Here is a 23,024-nt window from a genome sequence, read left to right on the forward strand (position 1 = left end):
CTCATACTTACTGCACTCTGTAATTTTAGAGACTCTATGAATATGTTTCAACTCGGGTTGCTAGACGTCATGAACAGATGAGAATGAAACATGAATAAGCAAACAGTGACAGGTCCCCACAGAAAGTACTGAACGGTTCCCGTTCCCTCTGCACCCATACGCGGAGGTATGAGGACTGCTCCCCGCCTCGTGCCTCTGTTGGCACGTTCGTACCTTACTAAGGGTAAGCAGGACGAGGCACAATCTGCCCCCTGCCCGGATTCCTGAGAGTCTGTGCGGCTCTGTGCTGTTGCACGTCCAATTACGTCCGCAATTTTTAGGTGCCTTCTTGTGTCCCAGTCAATCACAGATGTAAACATCATAATTCAGACACCTTACCTCACTTGCAAATACAGCAGTGTAATTTACACATCTAAATACCAGCCTTACTTTTGCAAAAGTAAGCTAGAAAATAACATTTTCTTTTGGAGATAGAAGCAGTTCTCTGTCTTTCTCTGTACATGTGCATATACCAGGTCTGACATATCTATTTCTTACAAGTATGACTGGTTTTCCAGTCAAGCACATGAAGTCAGGGAAGGAGTCTTCTTAGCTCCCTGGGAGGGGAGTACTTGGGCAATATGCATATTTACTTTCTTTCCCCCTTTAGTTTATTAAATTCCCTCTTCCTTGATAAGTCATTTTAAAATGTCCATTTCAAGCATTTGCTTTGATCTCTTTTCCTGGTAATTAAATTGCCTGCCTTTAAATCACCATCATTTAAAATAATCCTAATTAAGACAATTTCCCCAAACTTCAAATGCTGGTTTTGAATTGTAGTGTGAAGAGAATGAATAATGATTCTCCATGTATTCACTTGAACACTGTCTACTTTTCCCGTACAAGGAAATCGATTTTCTCACCTGTCATGTTAACTAAGGGCACAATCCAGCAAATTCTTACTTCTGCAAGTAGGTCTTAGTCACACAGCAATTCACTGGAACTAATTACAGGAAGATTTGCTTATGTGAATAAGGATGTCCAGGATAAGATCATTTGGATAAGTGTGCAAGTGCATATGTGCATTGAGTTAAGCATAAGCCTGTGCAATAAGCATTTCACGCTGATTCTATAGAAGATGTCCTGTGCGAAACAGTAACTGCAGTTCACATAGAAAGTGGAAATGAAGATTTTTATAGGTTGAAAAAAGAATAATTATCATGGATACACATATATCTGCAATGAATCGCTTTCGATCTGTATCTGAGTAATTTATGACCAGATGATCTGGCTGTACCTATTTCAACTCTTGAGAGAACCCAGTAGTGCTAGTAAATACAAAGGGGCTAGACGATACTTTTATCTCATAAATCATATCTAAAAAAAATCAGTACTCTATTTTAGCCTACTGCAAACGTCATGGTACCTGGTGTTTTTATGACACATATAGAGTACGAAGACAGAAGAAAGCAACTGTGGCAGTCAGGAGAATGCGAAAAATATATAACCTGAATGCCCAGCTAATAATAGTCTACGGAAGCTGTGAAACAATTATACATTACTATGTTTACCTTGGTCTTTTATATTTACATATCGGAATGTATGTTGGAGGGTTTAATTATGAGGTTGTCAAAAGTAAAAGTACTTCTAGAAAACCAAGCCATGCAATATTACACGGGAAAAAAAAGATTTAAAAGTCTTTTGTTGAAATGGAAATACAGAAAACAACGTGTTGTTTAAGCAGGATTTTATTTTCTTCTACTCAAGTGATGAAGAGGCTTTTGTAAAGAAAGGCTTTCATCTTATACATGCAGTACTCCATCAGAACATAATTATCCTAATTTGTATTCCACTGTAGAAATAGGCTTTTTCAGCTTAAACAAATTAAGCAACAATCACTAAGCGTACATGACCAGCATTCTTTCAAGTAACCTGTTATCAGCTCTGGCTACAGCTTTATCTTGATAAAATGGAAATCCTGTTTTATTTTCCTACTTTTCCCCCCAGGATTATGCCAGTGGGATCGCCTAGAGAAGCACCGTGATTCAGTGGCTGGAGTGAGGGACAGAGTATCCAGAGATTATTTCCTATAGCCTCACTAAATCATTATGTGATCTGGGTCAAATCCCAACTGCCTTTGGGCCTCTATTTAGGAGAGCGCCTAAGTACACACTTAACTCTGAACATGTGAATAACCCGGCCACACTCAGAAGGTCTTTTAAACAGCTGCGTGGGCTCCCTGCTGAATAGAGGCTCCTCTGCTGCTCTTTTCCTCTGGCTTTGGTTGATATTATGTGTCCTCAAGGATGACAGGACAAGCTCTACTCCCATCTGTATTTATGTTATTTGTCCTTTAGCTGTGTAACTATGGATATCCCTGCTGTTTGTATACGTTCTCCTAATTATTAATCAAACTCTGGTCTGGTGGATCATTACCAGTGAGGCTTTGCCTTCATCACCTTCTCCTCCTCAGTCCCTCCAGGTATGACCCTATGGGGAGTATAACGGGCACTCCAAAATGCTGGACAGGAGCCGAGGCCAGGGCATCAACCGACTCTGTCCCAGCAGCAAGGGGATGACTCCTGACTCCTCTGTAGCACCGCTGCTGGCCAGGGAACAGGCAGAAGCAGCGGGAGGTGATGCTCTGAAAGGAATTTGAAGAACCAGCAGTGTCACAGCAAAACCAGGGTCTCTTTTTCCCCACTGCTGGGTTTGAATGAGATGAAGTCTCACTGGTGCCCACTCTCCAAGGTGTAGCTACAGGAACAGTGGCTGGCACCACATGCACTTGCTAAGATCCTTACAGAAAAAAGAGAAAAAACGAAGGAGGAGAAATGGGGAGAGGCAATAAGGCCATCCCAGAGCTGTGGTAGGAGGAGGAAAGAAGGTGACCTGTCTGCTCATGAGGCAGTAGTGACCAGAGTTTGGATGTTTCCCCAGAGAATAAAAAAGATGCTGCCTTCAGATCTTCCTTCAGCCCTAACACAGGCTGATCCATCATGCAGAAATCTTTCCGAAGTAGGTAGCTCCCAGCAGGAACGAAGTGAACGGGAAGAGAACATATCTACCTCAAAAAGAGTGGGAACCATCGCTGCTCCTCCAGAAAATTAAAAAAAACCAAACAAAATTCACCAGGCAGGCATGTTAATTGGATAGCGTTTTATCAGCACATTTCTTGTGATCTCCTCTGGCACAGCTGAGATCAGCTGTCAGAAACACAGGAATTAGTGACGGTGGCTGGGCAACGCCGCCTTCCTCGGACCTCTCCTATCTCCATCTCTTTCCCAGCCATCCCTTGCAGGACTTTCCTTTCTCCTACGATCCTCACAGCCTGCCAGAGAGGAGCAATCACAAGGCTGCTCCACGAGGGTGACCAGTGCAGACAGAGCAGTGCCCTGGCTGTTAGGGCACAGTCCTACCATGACTGGGCAGGGCAAACTGAGCAAGGGTCGTGATAGCAACAGTCCGGCAGTCTTCAGACGAAAGCAATGTAACAAGTCAGGTTTGAGGTCAATCCAGGAAATCCAAACAATTCAGGAGCAGCGGGGAATAGGACTGGGCATGGGCACACCTATGATGCAGCTCAGACCAGCAAATGGGCTGAAATGGGGCTCCTGAGCATGGGCAGAGGGTGTGGGTTGAGGTCCCAAATGAGTCTGGTCAGGGCAATTAGGGCTTATGGGTGCACTCAGGGCCCAGCACAGCCTTTCCTCCCATCATGGTGTGATCTCGCACCTCACAAAACCCTGGGTTTTGAGGAGTACTTGCTGTGAAAAGCTCCAATTTTGGCCAATCCAGCTGGTTCCCAGGTGTGCTCCTCAGATCTGTAGGCTGGCCAGCTAGTGAGGTATTGAAGCCTCTCACAAACTGGTTTAGAGTCTGCCCTTGCAGACTCTGGTTGCCCCTGCACTATGACTGCTGGAGGGACAATGCGTTGGCAATGGATGGGGTTTGGATGATGAGGCTTCAGGAGGGGAGACGTGAAAAATGGGGTGAGTCTTCAGGGATCATGTAAGCCAGGAGCCAAGGGTGGCCACAACCAAGGTAAGGCAGTCCCATAGCAGCCCAGTGCAGTGGTGACAGCAACAGGTCCCATTGACAGTCTGGCCATCATCAGGCAGAGACAAGGTCATGAGTTGGGTCCGAGGTCAACCCAGAAAATCTGAACAATAGTTCAGGAACAGGCAACTCGGATCAGGCCTGATGACCCAGACCTGAGCTGAAATGGGGTCCATGGGCTGATGGGATGGGTGTGGTGAGGCTGACCAGGACAATTAGGGCCTCAGAACCCAGCACAGCTTTCCTCAGTCACCTCTCTGGGTCATGGATTGAATGAATAACAACTCTCTGTGTCCCTCAGAGACAGCAGAGAGAGAGCAAGCAGTGGTGGTGGTGCTCTTCCCTCAGTGTTTAACATCTTATTTGTGCTCAGGGGCTCCTGAAATCAATGCCTCAAAAGCTGGTCTTTGTTAACTCCACCACCCTTTGAACTACCAAAATCCAGTGCTTTCTAGCACCATATGGTGAATGCATTGTCCTCCCTTGTCATCACTGGATCCAAGGAGGAATATGAAACCATGGGCATCGAGAAATTGATACCAGAGCAAAGCTGTAAAGACTTAGGGGGCTTAAATAGCCTTCACAGGCAACGGAGGACCAGCCAGGAGTATCCTCATGGTTGATATGAGGATTATCACCCATGTGTCATATGTCATGCCACATACAGAAGATAATGATCATTCTGAGGAAGATGGAATAGAATAATCCACACAACTGTGTCACAGAGAGCTGTGACTAAATGAATGTGCTGCTTGACCTTGAGATTCAGCCTTCTTGAACTCCTTTTCACAAGTTTGAAATTCGCAGTGCTTCCAGCAGAAACCAGAAGGAGGTGGGTAAGAACATACATCTTTGCTGTTACAGCAAGATGTGACCCACTGAGATTGCTGCTTTTGCCAGTTCTGGGTGCCACCATCAGGAACAGATCTGAGCAAATACTTTCTCTCAGGCCTGTTCTCTTTGCCTCCCTTGGCATTTCATTTCCATCTCTGTACTCAGGGGGATGGTTGCTCTATGTTCCCAAGAAGAAAGCCTCTTTTCCTCTCGATCAAACCAACTTGCCTCTCTGCCTCAAGCTTTCATGCCATGGCTGGAATCCAAACAAATGATTTAGCCCTGCTGAACTTATTGCCTCTTTTAAGGAACTCCATCATATCCTTTAGTTTGTCCATGCCCAGGAGTAACAAATTCTAAAAGCAATCTTAAATTTAAATGTACCATTCTGTTTACTGAGCAGTGAACCTTCAGGCAATAAATACTACAGCAGGAATTCACCAAGACTCTGTTAGGGCTTGACAGCCCAGACAGCCATTGCACAAATCTTTGTTAGTCCTGACAACATGTTTTTTTTTTAATCAAAGGAATTACAAATTTGTTTTTAATCTCTGGGGTTACTCTTAATGCCTTAGAAAGGATCCAAAGCTGTTTAAAACTGTATTCACATTACAAGCAGGCAGTAAATTTCAAACTGCTAGTCAAGCCCATTGTCGTTCCATGTGAACAATGCCACAGAGAAGAGGCTCAGCAAAATTTTTGTCCATGTACTGGAATTCTTTAATGCATTTCAGACACAGCAAGTGCTCTGGACATCCCTGATTTTAGAAGTCACTTCCCCGGTTCCTGGACAGATGACCCTCCAGTCATGCAGAATTTCTGGAGGCATTATACAGGTGCTGAGCAGCAATCCTAGAGATTGTGCAATTGGGCTAACTCCTCCTTGGTCCTACAAGTGTGACAACTCCAGGAGTTCATCCACAAAGCTCTAAGTCAAAGCCAATTCCTGTGCAATGGGGTGAACAGCAGTGTCAGTTTATATTTGCTCAGTTCATATTTGCTTACCTGGTTCTGTAATACCCTTGTCCTCAAGGCTCTTGAGGATGAAGTAAGACCTTTACATCGGTGCAGTCTGAGTCCTCCCCAGCCCATGAGTCTCTCTCACTATTTCTTTAGGGTTGTATATACCTCCATGCTACACAGAAATACGTTTTTCGGTTCTTTTTGCACTCTCTCTGTGAATTTCACATTCTCATCGTTTTCCTCCTTGAAGAACTCTCTCCAGTTGTCTGGATCTCTGCCACTTTGATGCAGTCCTGCCGAACACTTCAGTCCATGAAATCACAGGAAAACCACAATTCCCACAGAGACATCACTCTGCGGTGTCAAAGCAGTTGTGAGTCCTGTGCTAATCTCATAAGAAATTTCATTAAGTGGTATCACTTCATCACATCCAAGTGCGATGCCTTCCCAATATGTGCATGTGCCCTCCTTGATAACTACTGCTGTTTAGGGCGGTGTCTCATGAGCTGCTTGAAATGCTCTGCAAGTCGCTCTGCTGCCAAGCCTTCACCTGCCCTCCCTGCGGCAAACCCTGTGGAGACTCCAGCTAGCTCTGAGGCAGGCGGTGCTTAACTCCTAGTTTTTACATCATGCTTCTGTCAACAGGATTTTAACATCCTGGGGATGTGAAAAAGTTAAAAGTTGTGTCTGATCCAAATCATCAGACTAGAGGAAGCCAGACATGGTCCCCAAGACAAAGGGACTCTAACTCTGCAAATGTGGGAGCTCCTGCACGTTTCCCCAGTCAAACCTGCATTGCAGTGAGCAAATTTGCCAGGGTGTTGGGGCACTGAGTGCATCCATAGGCCTTAATGGCCCTGACCAGCCTCACCTGGGGCCTCCATCCACATCCTCTGCCCATGGCCCGAGGCATCCATTTAAGCTCAGGCCTGAGCCTTCAGCCTTGCTTTAAGCTATATTGTCAGAGGTGTCCTTGTCCCCAGTCCTATCTCTGTTCCTGTCTGGACCTTGGTCTACTGTCACAGCTTTGTCCCCAACCCTGCCTCTTGCTGCTCCCCCTGACAGGAGTCCCAGGATAGACCTACACCTGAGTCATCACCTTGCCTTCAACAGTGTGGGACTGCCGATGGACCTCGATACTAGCACCCAAGTCTGCCTACCCTGTTCAGATCCTGCAGGACTGTGCCCTGGTGGTAAGGGCTCCCGTCGTCACCCCTGCCTGGGCTCTGAGGCTCCTCGGATGGCTGGGGGCAGTTCAAGCTGCCCTCAAAGAGCCCTAGGGACTTGATGGCTGGTAAAAGGGGGGCGGGGGCGGGGGGGGGGGGGGGGTGACCAACAGGAGGGAGCTGCGATGAGGCTGAAGCTGTCAGTGAGGTTGGGGTGGGATAATCCAACCATCCCTGAACAGTTCCTTGGCTGGGAGCAGGGCTTGGGGGATGAAAACAGGGGTTCCTAGAGCAGCCTTTGAGGGTGGGAGGGTGGGAGAGTGGGAAAGGGATCAAATCACCTCTGAAGCCATATTGTGGTGGGTGAAGGCTCAGACCTTCCCTGTGGAGACCCCAAAGGCTGGAGGAGTCTCAAGTCACCCTGGAGGCCAGTTGGGGAGGGGAATCCAGCCTCCCTGGTGAAGCCTGTGTGGCTGGGCAGGGTGAAATCAAGGTATCTCAGAGCAAGCATCCCCAGGATGGGGATCAAGGCACCATGAGGCCAGGGGTTCAGGATGTCCCTGAGCAGCCTAGGAAGCTGGGGAGAGGAATTGCTCCACACTGGGGAGCACTGGAGGCTGGTGGTCAGAGGGGCTGAGGTGGAACCTATGAGAAACCACAGGGGCCTGGGGATTTCAAGCCCTCCCTGAGCAGCCCCAACAGCTGGGGTGATCCAGGCTGTCTGAAAGCAGCCTCCAAGGCTGTGTGCTTGCAGAGAGTCAGGTTGTGCCTGGGGACCAAGGGGATCACAATATCCCAGAGCAAGTTAACCTGGCTTGGGGATTAAGCCACCCCTGAAGCCAGGTAGAGGATGAGGTCAAGCCCTGCTAAGAATGGGCCAGGGTGCTTTGGTTGCCCCGAGTAGCTCCTGAGGCCAGGGAGCTTCAGGACTTCCCTGAGGAGACCCGATGGCTGGGGAAGGTGATTGACGCTGACTGGGAGGTTCATGCTCCTGGAGAAACAGAGGCCACGTGGCATGCATGGGCTTCAAACCACCCCTGAGGCTAGGACGCCAAGACAAGGATCAAGCACGTGTGTGTGTGGTAGGGTCACCTCTGAGGAGCCTTAGAAGGGGAAGGGTGTTCCTGCCACCCCCAAGGAGCCCAAACAAGCCCCAAAGCCTGGGCAGCTGGGCATGGGGCTGAAATCAAGGTGCCCCAGAGGAGCAGGGAGCTGGTAGCTTGGACCACATTCTGGCTTCTCAGTGTCTGTGGCTGGGCTTTGGGGCTTCTCTGAGGTGCCTGAAAACCCCCGGCCTCCAGCTCTTGACTCTTAGGTGAATCTGGCATGAAGGATCCTTCCTCACAGTCAAGATTTTTCTGTAGGTACTTAGCAGAGAGATGTATGGAGATATTGACTGGGCTGACTCTAAGGCTGAATTTCTGTCTCTCACAGTGTGTTGAGCAGAATGCTGATAGAAGCAAAGGCTGTTTACAGAATATATAACAGATACTTGAAAGAGTTTTTCTAGCTTTGAGTTCTTCAGTCACAGGCTTTTGTGCATAATGCATTGCATGTTCTATAAACCTGATACAATATATTCCTTATTAGATAAAGGCAGAAGGATTACATTTACTCCAGTTTTCTCTCTGAGTTACAGCCTCAAAGTTAGGTGATGATAGAACAACTTATGATTCCTGTCTGAATTTGGAGTTATGTTAGAAGATGAAGGTAACTTTCTGCTGTAAAGAACTGATCAAGGAAATTCTCAGCATTGAAAGCTACAGTTCCCCAGGATCCCTTCAAAATAATGAGAGAATAAGTTGCCCAGTATTCCAGTCTCTTAAATACCTGCTTAACTTTGTGCATGTTAATAGCTTTAGTAACTGAGACAGGCACGTATATTGAGAGTTATGGCATTACAAATGTGCTTAGACATGCAGAACTAGGGTCTTTGTTTTTATTCAAACTCATATAACCTTTAATTATTCTAGATATTTTATTTTTGCAATTTCATTTTTGTATATCTACAATTTCTTTAGCAATGGTGATGTATAGTAATCTCTCTTTGTTTTTTGAAATGTTCAATAGTAATTGTGTATAATCTTGACCCATTAGATATCTTCCTTTTCTTACAGAAACAAAATGTTGTATTTTGTGTGCAGTACTCACTTCAATATAGAATAGGCAAAAAGACCGTTAGTAAAATCTGTCAGTCAAAATCAAATCATACTAAAAGCAGAAAACGTCATGTGCAAATGGAAAAAGATTAGCATTCTTGAGGTTTTTTCCCAGTCCCTTCCATATGTGAGGAGCCTTAGCTTCACTTGGGAACGGGCTTGCATTAGGCTGTTTCTCACTGTATCAAGCTCTTTATGCACCCAGCTGCTGCAAAGTTTCTCTTTGCTGCGGTGTCTCTGTGTAATCCCAGCCAGTTTCCCTTTGCAGCTGTGGGGGGCCTCCTTTGATGTGCCTCTGTAGGTGGCTGCCGATCCCTCAACCGGGGCCTGCAAACAGAATCTCTTCTGTAGAGGAAAAGAAAACACCCCGGTGATGCCATGTGACTGTTTGCTTTATGCATGCGGGAGGAACTGACGTCAAGTGCCTCAGGATATTGTTCTAATGCAATAACATGATGTTGTGTTGTGTATCTCTGTGCATCTAATATATCTAATGCAGAGCCTGCAGTTAAGGACAATGCGGTCTGTACCGCCCTTCTGCTCTCGGTCTCTTTTACTTTCAAGACTCTCCATGTGTACTGAAAACATCTGCGGTGTCTGCTTGTGACTATCAGTTGCAAACACTGTGACCCCCTTTAGACATATTAAGAACAGTTTTCTTGTGTTGTTCCCACCTGTGCAGTTGTGGTAGGCATCGTTAATATAGCGGAGCAAATGCATAAACACGCAGCAGAGGTGACCCAATGCTAATTTTATTTTTGCTACTCACTTGGGAGGAAAGGGAGAAGAAGTCATTTCACATACCCTCAGCATGCAGCAGAGATGAGCCTAGTGTTCTCCTTTCTGTTGTCATGGCTTTCACCTCTTTTTCACTTTGAGCATAAGTACTGATAGAAGTTGTTAAAAAAGTGATGTAAAAAATAATAAAACTAGGCCAAATTTTTCAATATTATGTGTAAACGCAAGTAAGAACCTGTGTTCCACTGAGAGGACCATGCAGCAAGAGTCCTATGAAAATCCCCTAAGCTCACGTTTGGATGAATCCAGTTGCCCAGCAGTTTTTCTCCTCCCCCTGTGCCTCCCTGTGGCATGGGAATTTGCTAGTTGTTCTGGGAAATCCTGGCTCTCACTGCAGGATGTGAATGTTCTCAGAGCCTGAGAGAATTTAGAATCAAGGAATGGTTTGGGTTGGAAGGGACCGTTAAAGGTCACCTAGTCCAACCCCCCTGCAACGAGCAAGGACATCTGCAACTACGTCAGGTTGCTCAGACCCCTGTCCAACCTGACCTTGAATGTTTCCAGGGATGGGGCATCTACCACCTCTCTGGGCAACCTGTTCCAGTGTTTCACCACCCTCAACGTAAAAAATGTCTTCCTTATATCTAATCTGAATCTACCCTCTTTTAGTTTAAAACCATTACCCCTTGTCCTATTGCTACAGGCCCTATGCCTGTCCCCATCTGTCTTGTAAGGCCCCTTTAAGTACTGAAAGGCCACAATAAGGTCTCCCCGCAGCCTTCCCTTCTCCAGGCTGAACAACCCCAGCTCTTTCAGACTTTCCTCATAGCAGAGGTGCTCCATCCCTCTGTTTTTGTGGCCCTCCTCTGGACCCGCTCCAACAGGTCCACATCTTTCCTGTGCTGAGGACCCCAGCGCTGGATGCAGGACTCCAGGTGGGGTCTCACCAGAGCAGAGGAGAGGGGCAGAATCACCTCCCTCGACCTGCTGGCCACGCTGCTTTTGATGCAACCCAGGATACGGTTGGCCTTCTGGGCTGCAAGAGCACGTTGCCGGCTCATGTGCAGCTTTTCATCCACCAGTATCCCCAAGTCCTTCTTGGCAGGGCTGCTCTCAATCCCTTCATCCCCCAGCCTGTACTGATACTGGGGTTTCCCCTGACCCAGGTGCAGGACCCTGCACTTGTCCTTGTTGAACCTCATGAGGTTCACACAGGCCCACCTCTCCAGCTTGTCCAGGTCCCTCTGGATGGCATCCCGTCCCTCAGGCGTGTCGACTGCACCACTCAGCTTGGTGTTGTCTGCAAACTTGCTGAGGGTTCACTCGATCCTATTATGTTGTTGATGAAGATACTAAACAGTACTGGTCCCAATACAGGACTGTTTACTGAGGACTATAAAGGTATGGGATAAAAATTTAATGGTTGATGTAATGTGTGAGTTGAGGGAGTGATGTACTCTGGTAATACCTCTCTAACAATGATTAATGCAGTTACACAATCATCTGACTGTATAGGAAATGTCCTCTTACCCTGCTCGAGGACCTAGCTTGTATCTAAGGTCTGAGGGATTTATTCCTAATATAACTATGTATATTGCCCATATACATTTTCCCTATGGATGTCATTTTTTTGCTGTCTTCTAGCCCTATTGGGATCTCGTGGCAAAGCATGTCTTGAGTGCGTTGCAAACTGCCTGTGACATAATCCCTTTCCCTAGCTAAGAATAATTGTCTTTCAGCTTCAGAAACAGTAGTCTTGCTCTGCTACTGTAGCGAGGATAAAGAAGAGGCTCAGGGTTACCCTCCTTTCCCACCTCACCACTGCCTTAATAATGCTTTTTAAAGAAAAAACTGTTGTTCCTTTGCCTTGTGAACACAGATTTGAACATCTTGGATCACATCTTTTCTACACATCAGTGTTGTAGGCAGCTTTATGCCTCTGTTGTATTTCAACAAAAGTCTGAGATGCACTTTCCTCACGGCAAAACTCTCACAGCGTTTCCAGGGTTGACAATTTACTTGGGGATTGCCACTACTCTGTCACCTCCATCAGCTGAGATGGTGGATATGCGCAGCAGGGAGCCTGAGCCCAGCTGCACAGGTCGTTTTGCAAGAGGCTGACTCGAAGTATCGTGCGCCAGGGAGCTGAGCAGTAAGTAGTTCATGCAGACGATCAGAAATAGAGGAGTAGTGGCATCCATCCCCCTCCTGCCACTCCTCATGCCAGCCTCGCTCTGCATTTCATAGTGCAGGAGCTTGGACCGGGCTCTGCTGGCACAGTTGTGCTTTTCCCCTTCACCACCGGGGCAGCCCAGAGGGTGGGCGAACCTTCTCCTTGCACTGGTGTGCCTGTGCTGCTGTAACTCTCAGCAGCTGCAGCTGCACAGACGCAGACAGCACTATAGGTGTGCACGCACAGGGGAAAGCCCTCTTACCCGCAGGCAGACCCAAGTTGCACACACAAGCCGGCACTTAACAAAATCAGCTATACACACATGCACGCAAACGCATTACGACGCACAGGAGAGATGCGTGTACATGTAACAGGGTGAGACCTACAGAAGCGTGCAACCCCTGAGGCACGTGCCCCGACGCATGCACAAATGCAATCCCAAAGGCATGCATCTAGAGACATGCACGAACGCAGCTGCCGAGGCACACCCCTAGAGGCATGCACGAGTGCAAGCCCCGTTGCACGCACGCGGAGGCGGGCACGAATGCAAACCCCGTTGCACGCACCCGGAGGCGAGCACGAATGCAAGCCCTGCTGCACGCACCCGGAGGCATGCACGAGTGCAAACCCCGTTGCACGCACCCGGAGGCGGGCACGAATGCAAGCCCTGCTGCACGCACCCGGAGGCGGGCACGAATGCAAGCCCTGCTGCACGCACCCGGAGGCATGCACGAGTGCAAGCCCCGTTGCACGCACCCGGAGGCGGGCACGAATGCAAACCCCGTTGCACGCACCCGGAGGCGAGCACGAATGCAAGCCCTGCTGCACGCACCCGGAGGCACGCACGAGTGCAAGCCCCGTTGCACGCACGCGGAGGCGGGCACGAGTGCAAGCCCCGTTGCACGCACCCGGAAGCGGGCACGGCTGCAAGCCCCGCCGGAGGCACCCGGGGCAGCCCCGCCCGCGACCCTGCCGGCGCGCTCCCGGGAGCGCAGCACGGGCGCAGGGCCGGCCCGCAGGCAGCTGCCGGCAGCCTCGCGCCCCGCCCCGCCCCCGCCAGGCGGCCGCGCTTGCTCCCTCGCGCCCGCGGCGGCTGCGGCGATTGGCTGGGGGCGGCCCGTCCCTCCGCCGCCGCGGGTGAAAGGGCGGCCGGGCAGCGGCGGCAGCGGCCATGGCGGCGGTGCTGCGCCGGGGGCTGCGGGCGCTGCTGAGGGTGAGAGGCGGGCCGGGAGCGCCGTTTCCTTCCCGCGTCCGCGTTGCCTGCGCGGCGCTGAGCCGTGGAGCCGCTCTGCGGGGCGGTTGGGGGTGCCCCTGCGTGAGGGGCCGGGGCGGGTCCCCGCCTCTTCCGTGAGGGGGTCGCCGGGCGGGTGCTGTCCCCCGTGTGTGGGGCCGGGGGGGGGGGGCACGTCCCCGTTTGAACGGCTGGGGCTGTCGGGGTGCCCCCCCGGCTGGGTGAGGGGCCCCGGGGGTGTTGCTGCGGCGGTGACAGGTTGGAGGGTGGGAGGGGAGAGGAGGGGGCCGGGGCCGGGGCCGCCCTGGGCCGGTGGCCGGGGAGGGCGGCGGGGAGCGGAGCTGGCGGGCTGGGAGGCGGTGGTTGTCATGGAGCTGGGAAAGCGGGGTTCGCAGCACCCCGGAGTCCGCTCCTTGGTGTGTCCCCTCCGTGTGTGGCCAGGAGTGGTGCTTTTTTTTTTTTTTTTTTTTTCTTTTTAACATAATTTTCTGCTGCTGGAGAGGGTTATGTGCTACTCCCTGTTTACTTCTGTCCTCTCCCGCTGTTAAGTAGGAGCTTATGAAAACTCGAGGGTAGAGTGTAGTTTTGTACTATTTTTAGTAGTAAAATCTTAGCTCATAAAAAAAGGCTACTGCTTTGTGAAACTGTGTTGTCTCTTCCCTTCCCCCCCCCCCCCCCCCCTTTTACCCCGGGTAGTTATGGATCTTTCAGCTGTCACTTAAAGCTTTACTGTGTTTTTTTTTATTCTTCTTACGTTTCATGAAAATGCAATAAACTCATTACAGAACTATACTCATGTTTTTGGTGAAGATTTTAAACTTCTAGAAAGCCTTATTCCTTAGGCTATGGAGTAACTTCACTGAGGCAGTTGCTATGTTTTCTTCTCTATGACTTCTACAGAATGTGTTCAAAGACAGAGGACATTATTTAGGGTAAGAACAGGCAGCATTATCACACAGTGTTGTGTAACAGTTGAATGACACTATAACTAGTTTGTATATGGAAAAGTGGTGCAAAATACCTCTGATTGCTTACAATAGGAAGAATTTATAATTTTCTTTTTTCCTGAAAAGGAAAATATGTGTGGAGGTCTGCAAGTTCCAGTGGAGAAGAGAAGATCAACTTGCAGAAATTTTTTTTCTCTGTGTACCCTTGAGGGTGTGAGATAGGTTTCTCTCTAGAAATGTAACCCCGTAACAATACTGTAAAGAACTCCTCACATAGCTTTAGGGATCGTGTAAAGGAGGTGGTTTATGTGGCCAGGGCATTTTGAGAAGGAGTTAGAGGAAGAAAGGATGTGCTTCACCCAAGTATTTTTTCTCAGTAAATATGCATAGCAAACCAGTTTTGCTGCGGAGGTGTATACCAGAGAAGCTTCTTGAAAAGTGAAGAAAAAAGAACTTTGAGAATGATTGGAGACAGTGATTTGGAATTAGTGGAGGGCTTGTGCTGTTTGAAGACTTTATTTTTGGTAGCCATATACACATGTATGTGTATATAGATGTGGAAGACTTCTGCTCTTCCCACTAAATAGTCCATGTCAGTACTTTGGAGCCTTCCTGTGAAAGGCCTACTTTGTCTCCTTCCTTCTAACATCTCAAGGGTATGGTCTGACTGTGTCAGTGTAAGCATTATAGAAATAGTATGTTAGTGACACTTTTGTAAAACAAAATATTTTTATAGCTACCTAATAGCACTTGTGACTTAGGTAACTGAAGTGATTTTTATCCCTTAATACCTGTGTATGAAAGTCACCTTCAGGACATCAGTATATTGGAAAAGATTTAATCAAACAAATTTGCATGGGAATTACTTTCAGAGATTCTTGTCCTGATTTCAGCTGGGATAGAGTTAATTTTCTTCCTAGTAGCTGGTATAGTGCTGTGTTTTGGATTTAGTATGAGAATAATGTTGATGTTTTAGTTGTTGCTAAGTAGTGCTTACACTAGGCAAGGACTTTTCAGCTTCCCATGCTCTGCCCGGTGCACAAGAAGCTGGGAGGGGGCACAGCCAGGGGGGCTGACCCCAAATGACCAGGGGGCTATTCCATACCATACGATGTCATGCTCAGTGTATAAACTGGGGGGAGTTGGCCAGGGAGTAGTGACTGCTGCTTGGGGAATGGCTGGCCATTGGTCAGTGCGTGGTGAGCAATTGTGTGTTGCTTGTTTTGTATATTCTTTTATCATTGTTGTTATTATTTTCTCTTCCTCTGCTGTCCTATTAAACTGTCTTTATCTCAACCCATGGGTTTTACTTTTTTCCCAATTCTCTCCCCCATCGCATTGGGGTGGGGGGGGAGGGTGAGCAAGCGGCTGTGTGGTGCTTAGTTGCCAGCTGGGGTTAAACCACAACAATTCTTCTATATTTTGCTACTGTAGGCAAATAATATAATTGATGTCTTCAAACTTTACTGTGCTTGGAGCTCTTATATTTTTTGCAAGGCCTAGTAGCTCGTGAGTTGTCCTTTTGCCCCTCTCATGTGGGAATCAATAGAGGACCTGAGAAAGGACAGAACAAAAACACTGAGCTGGGGATTCAACTAAATGCTGTGTTTCTAATCTAGTGCTTAGCACTTCTGTTTAGCTTTTATGCGGAACTGGTTTTGTTTAGAATATAGCCAAAATTTCTTTTTGAGTGCTTTGCACACCTGGAGCTGGGAGAAAATCTGATGTTGAAAGAAGGCTGTAGTTACAGAATGAGGATGAGAGAGGGCTTTTGATATTTCATTCTTGAAACTCTTCTGAGAGATCTGTCAGACTGTTTAAAATAATGTAGAAGAAAGCTATAAATACTATACATAATGAAATCAACAGTAAGCTGCTGATGTGAATTTTTATCAGTGTAGATTACTTTTCTAACCATTGAACTAAATGTATGGAAAGTTTCTCTGCCATCTGTGCCCTCATAAAAATGGTGGGTGCATAGATAACTTAAGGCATGGACATTATCTGTACAGTGGGAGCTCCTTGCTCTCTTCTGCGACATTATTTTTAGCATGTTGTTATTCCAGGGAAATGCTTTTCCCCTTGTTTGAGTGTAGAAGCATTAGGCTGATGGGATGGCAAGATTGGTATCATCTGCCATTAAGGAAGAAAGTTAAAGTGGTCACCAATCTGGGGAGATGAATGTAGACCTAAACTTCTGGAGTTCAGTGATTGTTTCTAGTACGCAAGCTACAGATTTTAGTACTGACAAGCACTCTTAAAGCATACCATGGGTAGAGACTTCTGGTTTTCTCCTTGCTCCCAGGAGTAGCTGTTTGAATTCTGTAGGCAAAGCACGCTGTGCCATCTACTGTGGGGAAGTCTCAATTCTGGAAGAAAAAGTTAAGAGTTTATTGAAGCTTATATTGAGTAAAAAATGTCAGTCTTATTCTGAAACACTGTTTGTGTGTTTTAATTTTCTTGTTATTTTGTCTGTCCCAAACTTGCATTGGTGGTTCCTGCATGATTGTTAAAGTGCTGTGATCTATCACAGGTGCTGGCCTTACTGGAGCTGTTTAAGCTCCTGCTATGAGAAACTGTTCCAACTTTGTGCAGCTGCTAGGTCTTGATCAGGGGCCGTTCCTTTTGGGCTTCTGTCTCCCTCCGACTTGTGCCAGCACTGCTGCTGGAATATCTAAGTGGATAAGCTGGACTGAAATCTGGCTGAGAACATGTTTTTCCCACTCCTTGTGAGTATCTTCTCAGCTGGATGTATTCCCTTGTCTGGGTCACTATGTGACTATACAAACTTTTGGGACTGGCACAAGGGAGAAGGTACTTCGGTGTAGGAATGATTTAGTTTTGGAAAAAATAGCCTTAGGTGGATGGGTGTTTCCTTGCTCGTAGTTTGTACACTGTGTTAGCAAATATGAAAACCAGGTTTTCTCTTCTCCCTGTTAGAATTACCAGTGGTTCTCAAGCCTGGTAAAAGAACTGTTATGTATAGTGCAGTGTAGTATAAGGTTCTGTAAGGTACATCTTTGCAGTTGGCTTCAGGAGGACCTGCTTACAGTTACAAGTGCTTGGCTGTTCAGCACTCTCTGAGGGAATACAAAGGAAGGGAAAGTGCTTCATTAGAGGGGGGGGAAAAAACCCCCAACCCAACAGAAGCCTTATGTTTGCTTTTCTGTTTACAAGACTTGTACAATCTTGTATTAATAAGCTACATTTTCAGCCTTATAGATTAAAATTCTTGCAGATACATGAAGTTACTGTGCAATAAATATGGAAAAAATTACATTTTTGTCATGTTTATAATTAGTCAGGAATGCTTATAGCTAATGGGAAATACACTACAAATATAAAGGTGTTATTCTTGTGGTGTCTTAAACTTGAATCTCTGAAAGTGTGGGGCAAAAATCTTAGTAGGATTGCTAGCGGAAGACAGAAAGAAGAGGTAGAATTTATGGCTAGTGAAAGTAAGTGTGCTACTCTAGCTGTTACCATTGGACATTGCTTACTGTATTTTCTAGTAATGCTGAAATATATATTCCTTCCCATATTCGACTTCTTAAAGCAAATGTTGGTATATGATGCTTTTCCTGCCTGAAATCTGGAAGTCTGCATCTCTGTTTCAACGCTGAGACCTTTTTCTGCCCAGAAAGCTCAGTATCCATGACTTATTTACAAGATGACCAGTATGGCAGGGAAATCTTTCCTTGATGAGGGATGTATAAACCTTTAAAAACACACATGTAAGCCATGTCTAAATAACAAGTTAATTTTCTATTTTGCTGTTGTGTGCTGTCCTTAAACCACCTGAAGAGATTTCCTAGGGCTGCCCTGGGTCCCTGGGAGGCAGGTTCTCTGCTAGGCCTCAAAGTGGCAGTGTGCGATGAGCATACCATTCTACAATTTACTGTGTAGTTTGATTTATATAAAGTTATAAAGTAACTTGTTACAGCTATTGGGGTTTAAGCTCAGTTTGGCTATTGTGCAATTAATGGATAAAGCAGGATGCTTTTCCAAAATACAGTACTAACACTATCTGTTTTTTGAGGATGCAGTGGAGGTGGGAAACTCCAAGCCAAACTCGGAAGTCCAGAGTTGAGCTCTGATAAATGAAAAGTCTGTGTTCTTGGGCTTTCAAGAGTCAAAACTCTATCAAATTGCCGTAACAAGTCATGACAAAAATAGGTTATACCCGATGACTCTACTGCCCTTTCCTAGTTTTGCAAGATAGGGAAAAGTCACTAGGTCAAGCTGAGCCCTCTGGGCCCTGATCTGAGGAAATTTTCATGATATAATACCTAGGGCATGTGTGGTTTTGGGGAAGCAGCCAATTAAGAATCTAGCTTGCGGGTTAGATTGGCTTAGCTGGGTTGGTGGTTTGAGAGTTCTGTTGAAGTTTTGGTGTAGCTTTTAACAAACCTACCTATAGCAGGAGCTTGGGAGCCCAGGGGTAGGTGACACCTGAGTAGCTGTTGATTTGGAGATGGCAATTTAGCAGTGTTCCATTGTGGCCCTAGTTGTGCATTATTTACAAGATGTCAGTTTATTTTTAAGTACTTAATTGCTTATAGTGACTGGGAGCAGACCACTAAAGAGACTTTTCTTGAAGTGGATTCTAGATTAAGCAAACTCTTAAACCCTAGTGTATATTGATGCAGAAACCTACAAAACCCCACAACCCCTTCTTTCCAAAACTGTGAATTAGAGTTGGAATTTCACATCTGAGTTGAGCAATATGCTTGATTTATTTTAGGAAATCACCCCACATGTATTCAATTCAGGGCTGAACCTGGCTCTCTAAGTGATTCTAGTGTGTGTGTGTGGGAGGAGGTAGTTAAGTTCTTAAATGTAGGTGTGTAATTAGGTTAGGCTATTACAAGATTTTTATGTGAAATCTGTCCAATTCTGTAGTGTAAAAACAGAGCTGAGTGTGGTTTAATGTTTTTCCAGTTTTTTTACTTGCTTGGTAACTTTATTCTTTCTGTATAAAAAGTTTAAACAAGGCTTTTTTCAAGACAGCACATGGCTAAGATTCTGAAACCTAATGCTAACTAATTTTTCCATTATAGCCTTTCCTTCCAGTTTCCATCTGTGGCATAGCTTTTCTGGCTTCTCATATGCATTCAAAACTAGCTTTGTATAAAAGGTGTTTACAAGAACGTTCAGAAGCTTTTCCTCCCTTGCCTTCTCCCCCCCAGCTAACTGCAAGTATTTAGATTAGCCCCACTGACTCTTTAACAAGCACTTTCTTAAATGAATAATATTAACTTGGTGGAGATTTTTTTTGTCCTGTATGACCTTCTTCAGACTATTTGTGGTCCCACAAGCATTTCTGTCAATAGTATTTGAGAAGAGAGGGACTCAATCTGCTTAACTGTGTGTACTCTGGAGCAGGAGAGTATACTCCGCTGCTTCTGCTATAGGTATCCTTGCTCCTCCCTCCAACAGGATCTAGGTCGCAATACGGCCATGGAAGGTGTAACAGCCCTGCTGTAGACTTGGGATAGTGACCAGCGTGTAGGTGTGGTTGCAGCTGGCAGAATTTGGTCCTTAACTGTATCTTCCCTCTTTAATGCCTGAAACAGCTTGTACTGTCACATCCTCAGATGAGGGAGAATACACCCCTGCAAAAAAAAAAAATCTCTGGTGGTTTTGATTCTAGCACATCAAATGATTTGTATTTCAGGTTGTTATTTTGGATTTTATTTTTGGGGAGTTAAGTGAAAAAAAGAAGCAAAAAAACCCCCACCAAAACAAAAAAGTGAGTGGGAGAGAACCCAGTGTGTGAAACAAGGTGGAACAGTTGCTTTCCACTGACTTTTTAGTCCCAGAATAATTAAGAATATCTGAATTGTTCCAGAATAATTAAGTTTATCTGGATTACCTACGACAGTATATGCTACGTCTGCCATTAGTGATTGGCATCTAAATGGTTTGTGAAGCTGTAGCAGCTTTTTGCTCGTGAAGCTCGGTCTGAGCTGGCATGAGGTAGTGTGCTCTAAGGCTTCCTTTAGTTCTCTATTACAGGATTTGTATTGAAATATATTGTTTTTCTTTTATAACATTATAATATCAGCTGCATTACAAGTGTGATGCCCTTCTTAATCCTGGGCTGATTTCTGCTTTCTGTGGTGCAACATGAAAGGTATCTTCAGGCTAGAGGGCTGCGTAGGGAGTGTTTTCATTCCAGTTACTGTCAGCTGCTAGTACTTCAGAGCCAGTATGAGCTTCCAGTAGACTTAAGATAATTGAAAAATTGATAAAACTCTGTGTTTACTACTGTTGTGGAAGGAGCAGCTGAATTGTCTAATTAACCTCTTCATATGAACATATACTTCCTTATTGTTTGGTCTCCTTTCTAGTGTAGTCAGTCTTCATAATTTGTAGTCTTTTCTCACAGGAGAGCCTTTACTTTCTACTAAACTTCTTGCTCAGATTTCTGCAACTTCTGAAAAAAATTCAGACAGAATTGACAGGTTCTGAGTTCTGGCAGTTGCCAATCATTGCTGTTTTGTCCTTCCAACTAGGCGATATTTGGTATTAAGGCTTTTTACAGTCTTTTTGATTCTAACTGGGTGAGCAAGTGTAGTTTTCCCGAAGTTGCCTGTGTCTGTATTGATGTAACTTTGGCGTGGGATCATTTATCTGTCTGATTATTTTTGTTTATTGTTAACTGCCATTATGTTGTGAAATGACTTGCTTGAGAAGTACCTATCTGAATCTTCTTCTTGATACACTTGCAAATTTGCAAATGTATCATGTTTTGTTCTCTTTGGAATAGCATATGTATGCTTCCTTTCCTGACATGTCATGCAAAATTGTGAAACTATAGGAGCTAAGTCTTTGTAGAAGTTGGTTCAGAGCAGAAGTCTTGGCAAAAAGGAGAAAAAGGCCTCTGTCCCTCAGACCCCTGTCAGGGGTTGTGGTGGGGAAGACTGGGAGCTGAACTATCATCTAAAGTCTGTTCTACTTTTGCGCTCCATACTGGCCTAGTCCATTACCTGCTCTATTCCCAACAGCTCCCTAGCAGTGAAGGCCTCTCCCCATCCCCAGTGTGCACAGACACATGCATGCATGCATGCTCGTCTGAACTTCTTGGTAGGTATTTCTTGGAATAAGAAGGGAAGAAGATGTTATAGTGGAGAGTTGATTAAAAATCATTTTTACCTAAGCTAATGACTTTGTATCTAGAGCTTCTGAATTGGTTTTTGTTACTGTTTGTTGGGTGTGTGCTTTGGGGAGGCCAGATCTCTAAGCTTTCATCCACTTGGTGGGGGAATGGAAGGATATAGAAGAGTTTCCTCAAGATGTCAGTATATGAACTGTTTTTATCTTACTGGAATAATCTAGCAGGATGAAAACAGTTAACTGTCTTTCTTCTACAGCATGAAATGCTGCGTTCAAGATGGTGCCTTATAACTTCACATAAACTGTATTCATCTGTGTATGATTCAAATGAAAAGGTAAGTAGTATAGTGCATGTTTTCTCTTTTATGATTTTACTGTACCACTGACATTTGACTTTTAAAGCTATTCTTTCCCCTGTGCTGCTACTAACAATGGTAGTTCTCCTAGTATGACCCCTGTACAATCACTGGTTTAATAGCATGTTTTTCTTCCTCTTTTTAAACCAGAGGAAGTTGCTTTTGCAGTATACTTGTCAAGATTGGATACTAATTCAAGCGCATACCTTAAAAGGTTGGATAAGTGATTGTGACCTTGGGAAAGTTACATACTGGCCTGAACATGTTATAATTATGAAACAACTATTAATATTTTGCATGGTATGGGAGGTATAGGCCTGTTAGATGATCTGATATGGGGGTGAGAACTTTAGAGCTTGGATAAAGATGGGCCTTTAAGGCCTGCAGCGAATAATAAATCTTCATCTTGGGACTTGTGCAGTAGCAATCTCAATTTACAGGTACTAGCCAAGAAAAACTCTTCTTGTGGGAGATTGTCTTGGCATGGCCTCTGAAGTAACACACTTGGAAAAATAATGTGGCTGAAGGTATACTAGTATTGAAGGGCAAGAATGATGACAATTCAGGACCGATAGTCTTGCCCTTGTACACCAGTGTAGAAGCAATTAACCATTAGTGAAAGTGTTCGAGAACAGGGGAAAACAGTATGTACCTAAAACTGGCTTAAAAAAGTCTTCTGAAGAAATCTGTATTCTTAAGGTCCTTGCTTAATCAAGGTCACCTTCCTTTTCTAAAGGCATACTTATGTTTAGACAATGTAATTGGATATTTGGTTTCTCTTAACTAGGAGCTATGTCATTCCAACCAGTGGCTACTACAGATAGTTTAAGCTCTTTTCTACTTTTTCCCTTCACTACCCCTTCCACTGTCTTTGTAATGACAAGACTTTCATATCAGACCTTTTTAAGCTAATTAGTGGAAATTACATAAAGAAAAGCTGCATGTTACTTCAAAGCAGCATGTGTGGTGTTTTTTTATGTGCCTGACTTGAGACTTGTCTTTAACAGCAGGGGCAAGAGTCCAGTCTCTTCTTGTTAGTGTCTTCATTGCAGAATTTAAAATGAATGTCAAATATTCTTAACATCTTGATACTGAGAGTCTTGTCTTGCACTGTGACCATACTTGATTAATAAAACTACTTTTATACACCAAGAACTAAGTTAATGAAGTGTTTGAGTTGTTAAACTTCTCAATGCCAAGTATTTGGGAGCTTTTTTTATTCCACCTCAAGTCTGTATGCCTGAAAAGCTTCAAGCACCCAAGATGCTGAAATTTAGATTTGGGAACAATTTATGTGAGG

The 23,024-nt window shown here is 45.5% G+C and overlaps 1 protein-coding gene across 1 annotated transcript in view; it reads left to right on the forward strand.

Annotated features, from left to right (window-relative positions):
• Window positions 1-13,227: 13,227 nt before the first annotated feature.
• PCCA (propionyl-CoA carboxylase subunit alpha) overlaps window positions 13,228-23,024 on the forward strand; it is a 301,012-nt gene continuing 291,215 nt past the window's right edge. The window contains exons 1-2 of the mRNA XM_082337650.1: window positions 13,228-13,284; window positions 21,626-21,703. Of these exons, the coding sequence (XP_082193776.1) occupies window positions 13,243-13,284; window positions 21,626-21,703 (120 nt within the window). The 5' untranslated portion in view covers window positions 13,228-13,242. The remainder of the gene's footprint in view (window positions 13,285-21,625; window positions 21,704-23,024) is intronic.

The sequence above is a fragment of the Platalea leucorodia genome (genome assembly GCF_965183815.1).
Source record: "Platalea leucorodia genome assembly, chromosome: 2".
In the NCBI taxonomy this organism is placed as follows: Eukaryota; Metazoa; Chordata; class Aves; order Pelecaniformes; family Threskiornithidae; genus Platalea; species Platalea leucorodia.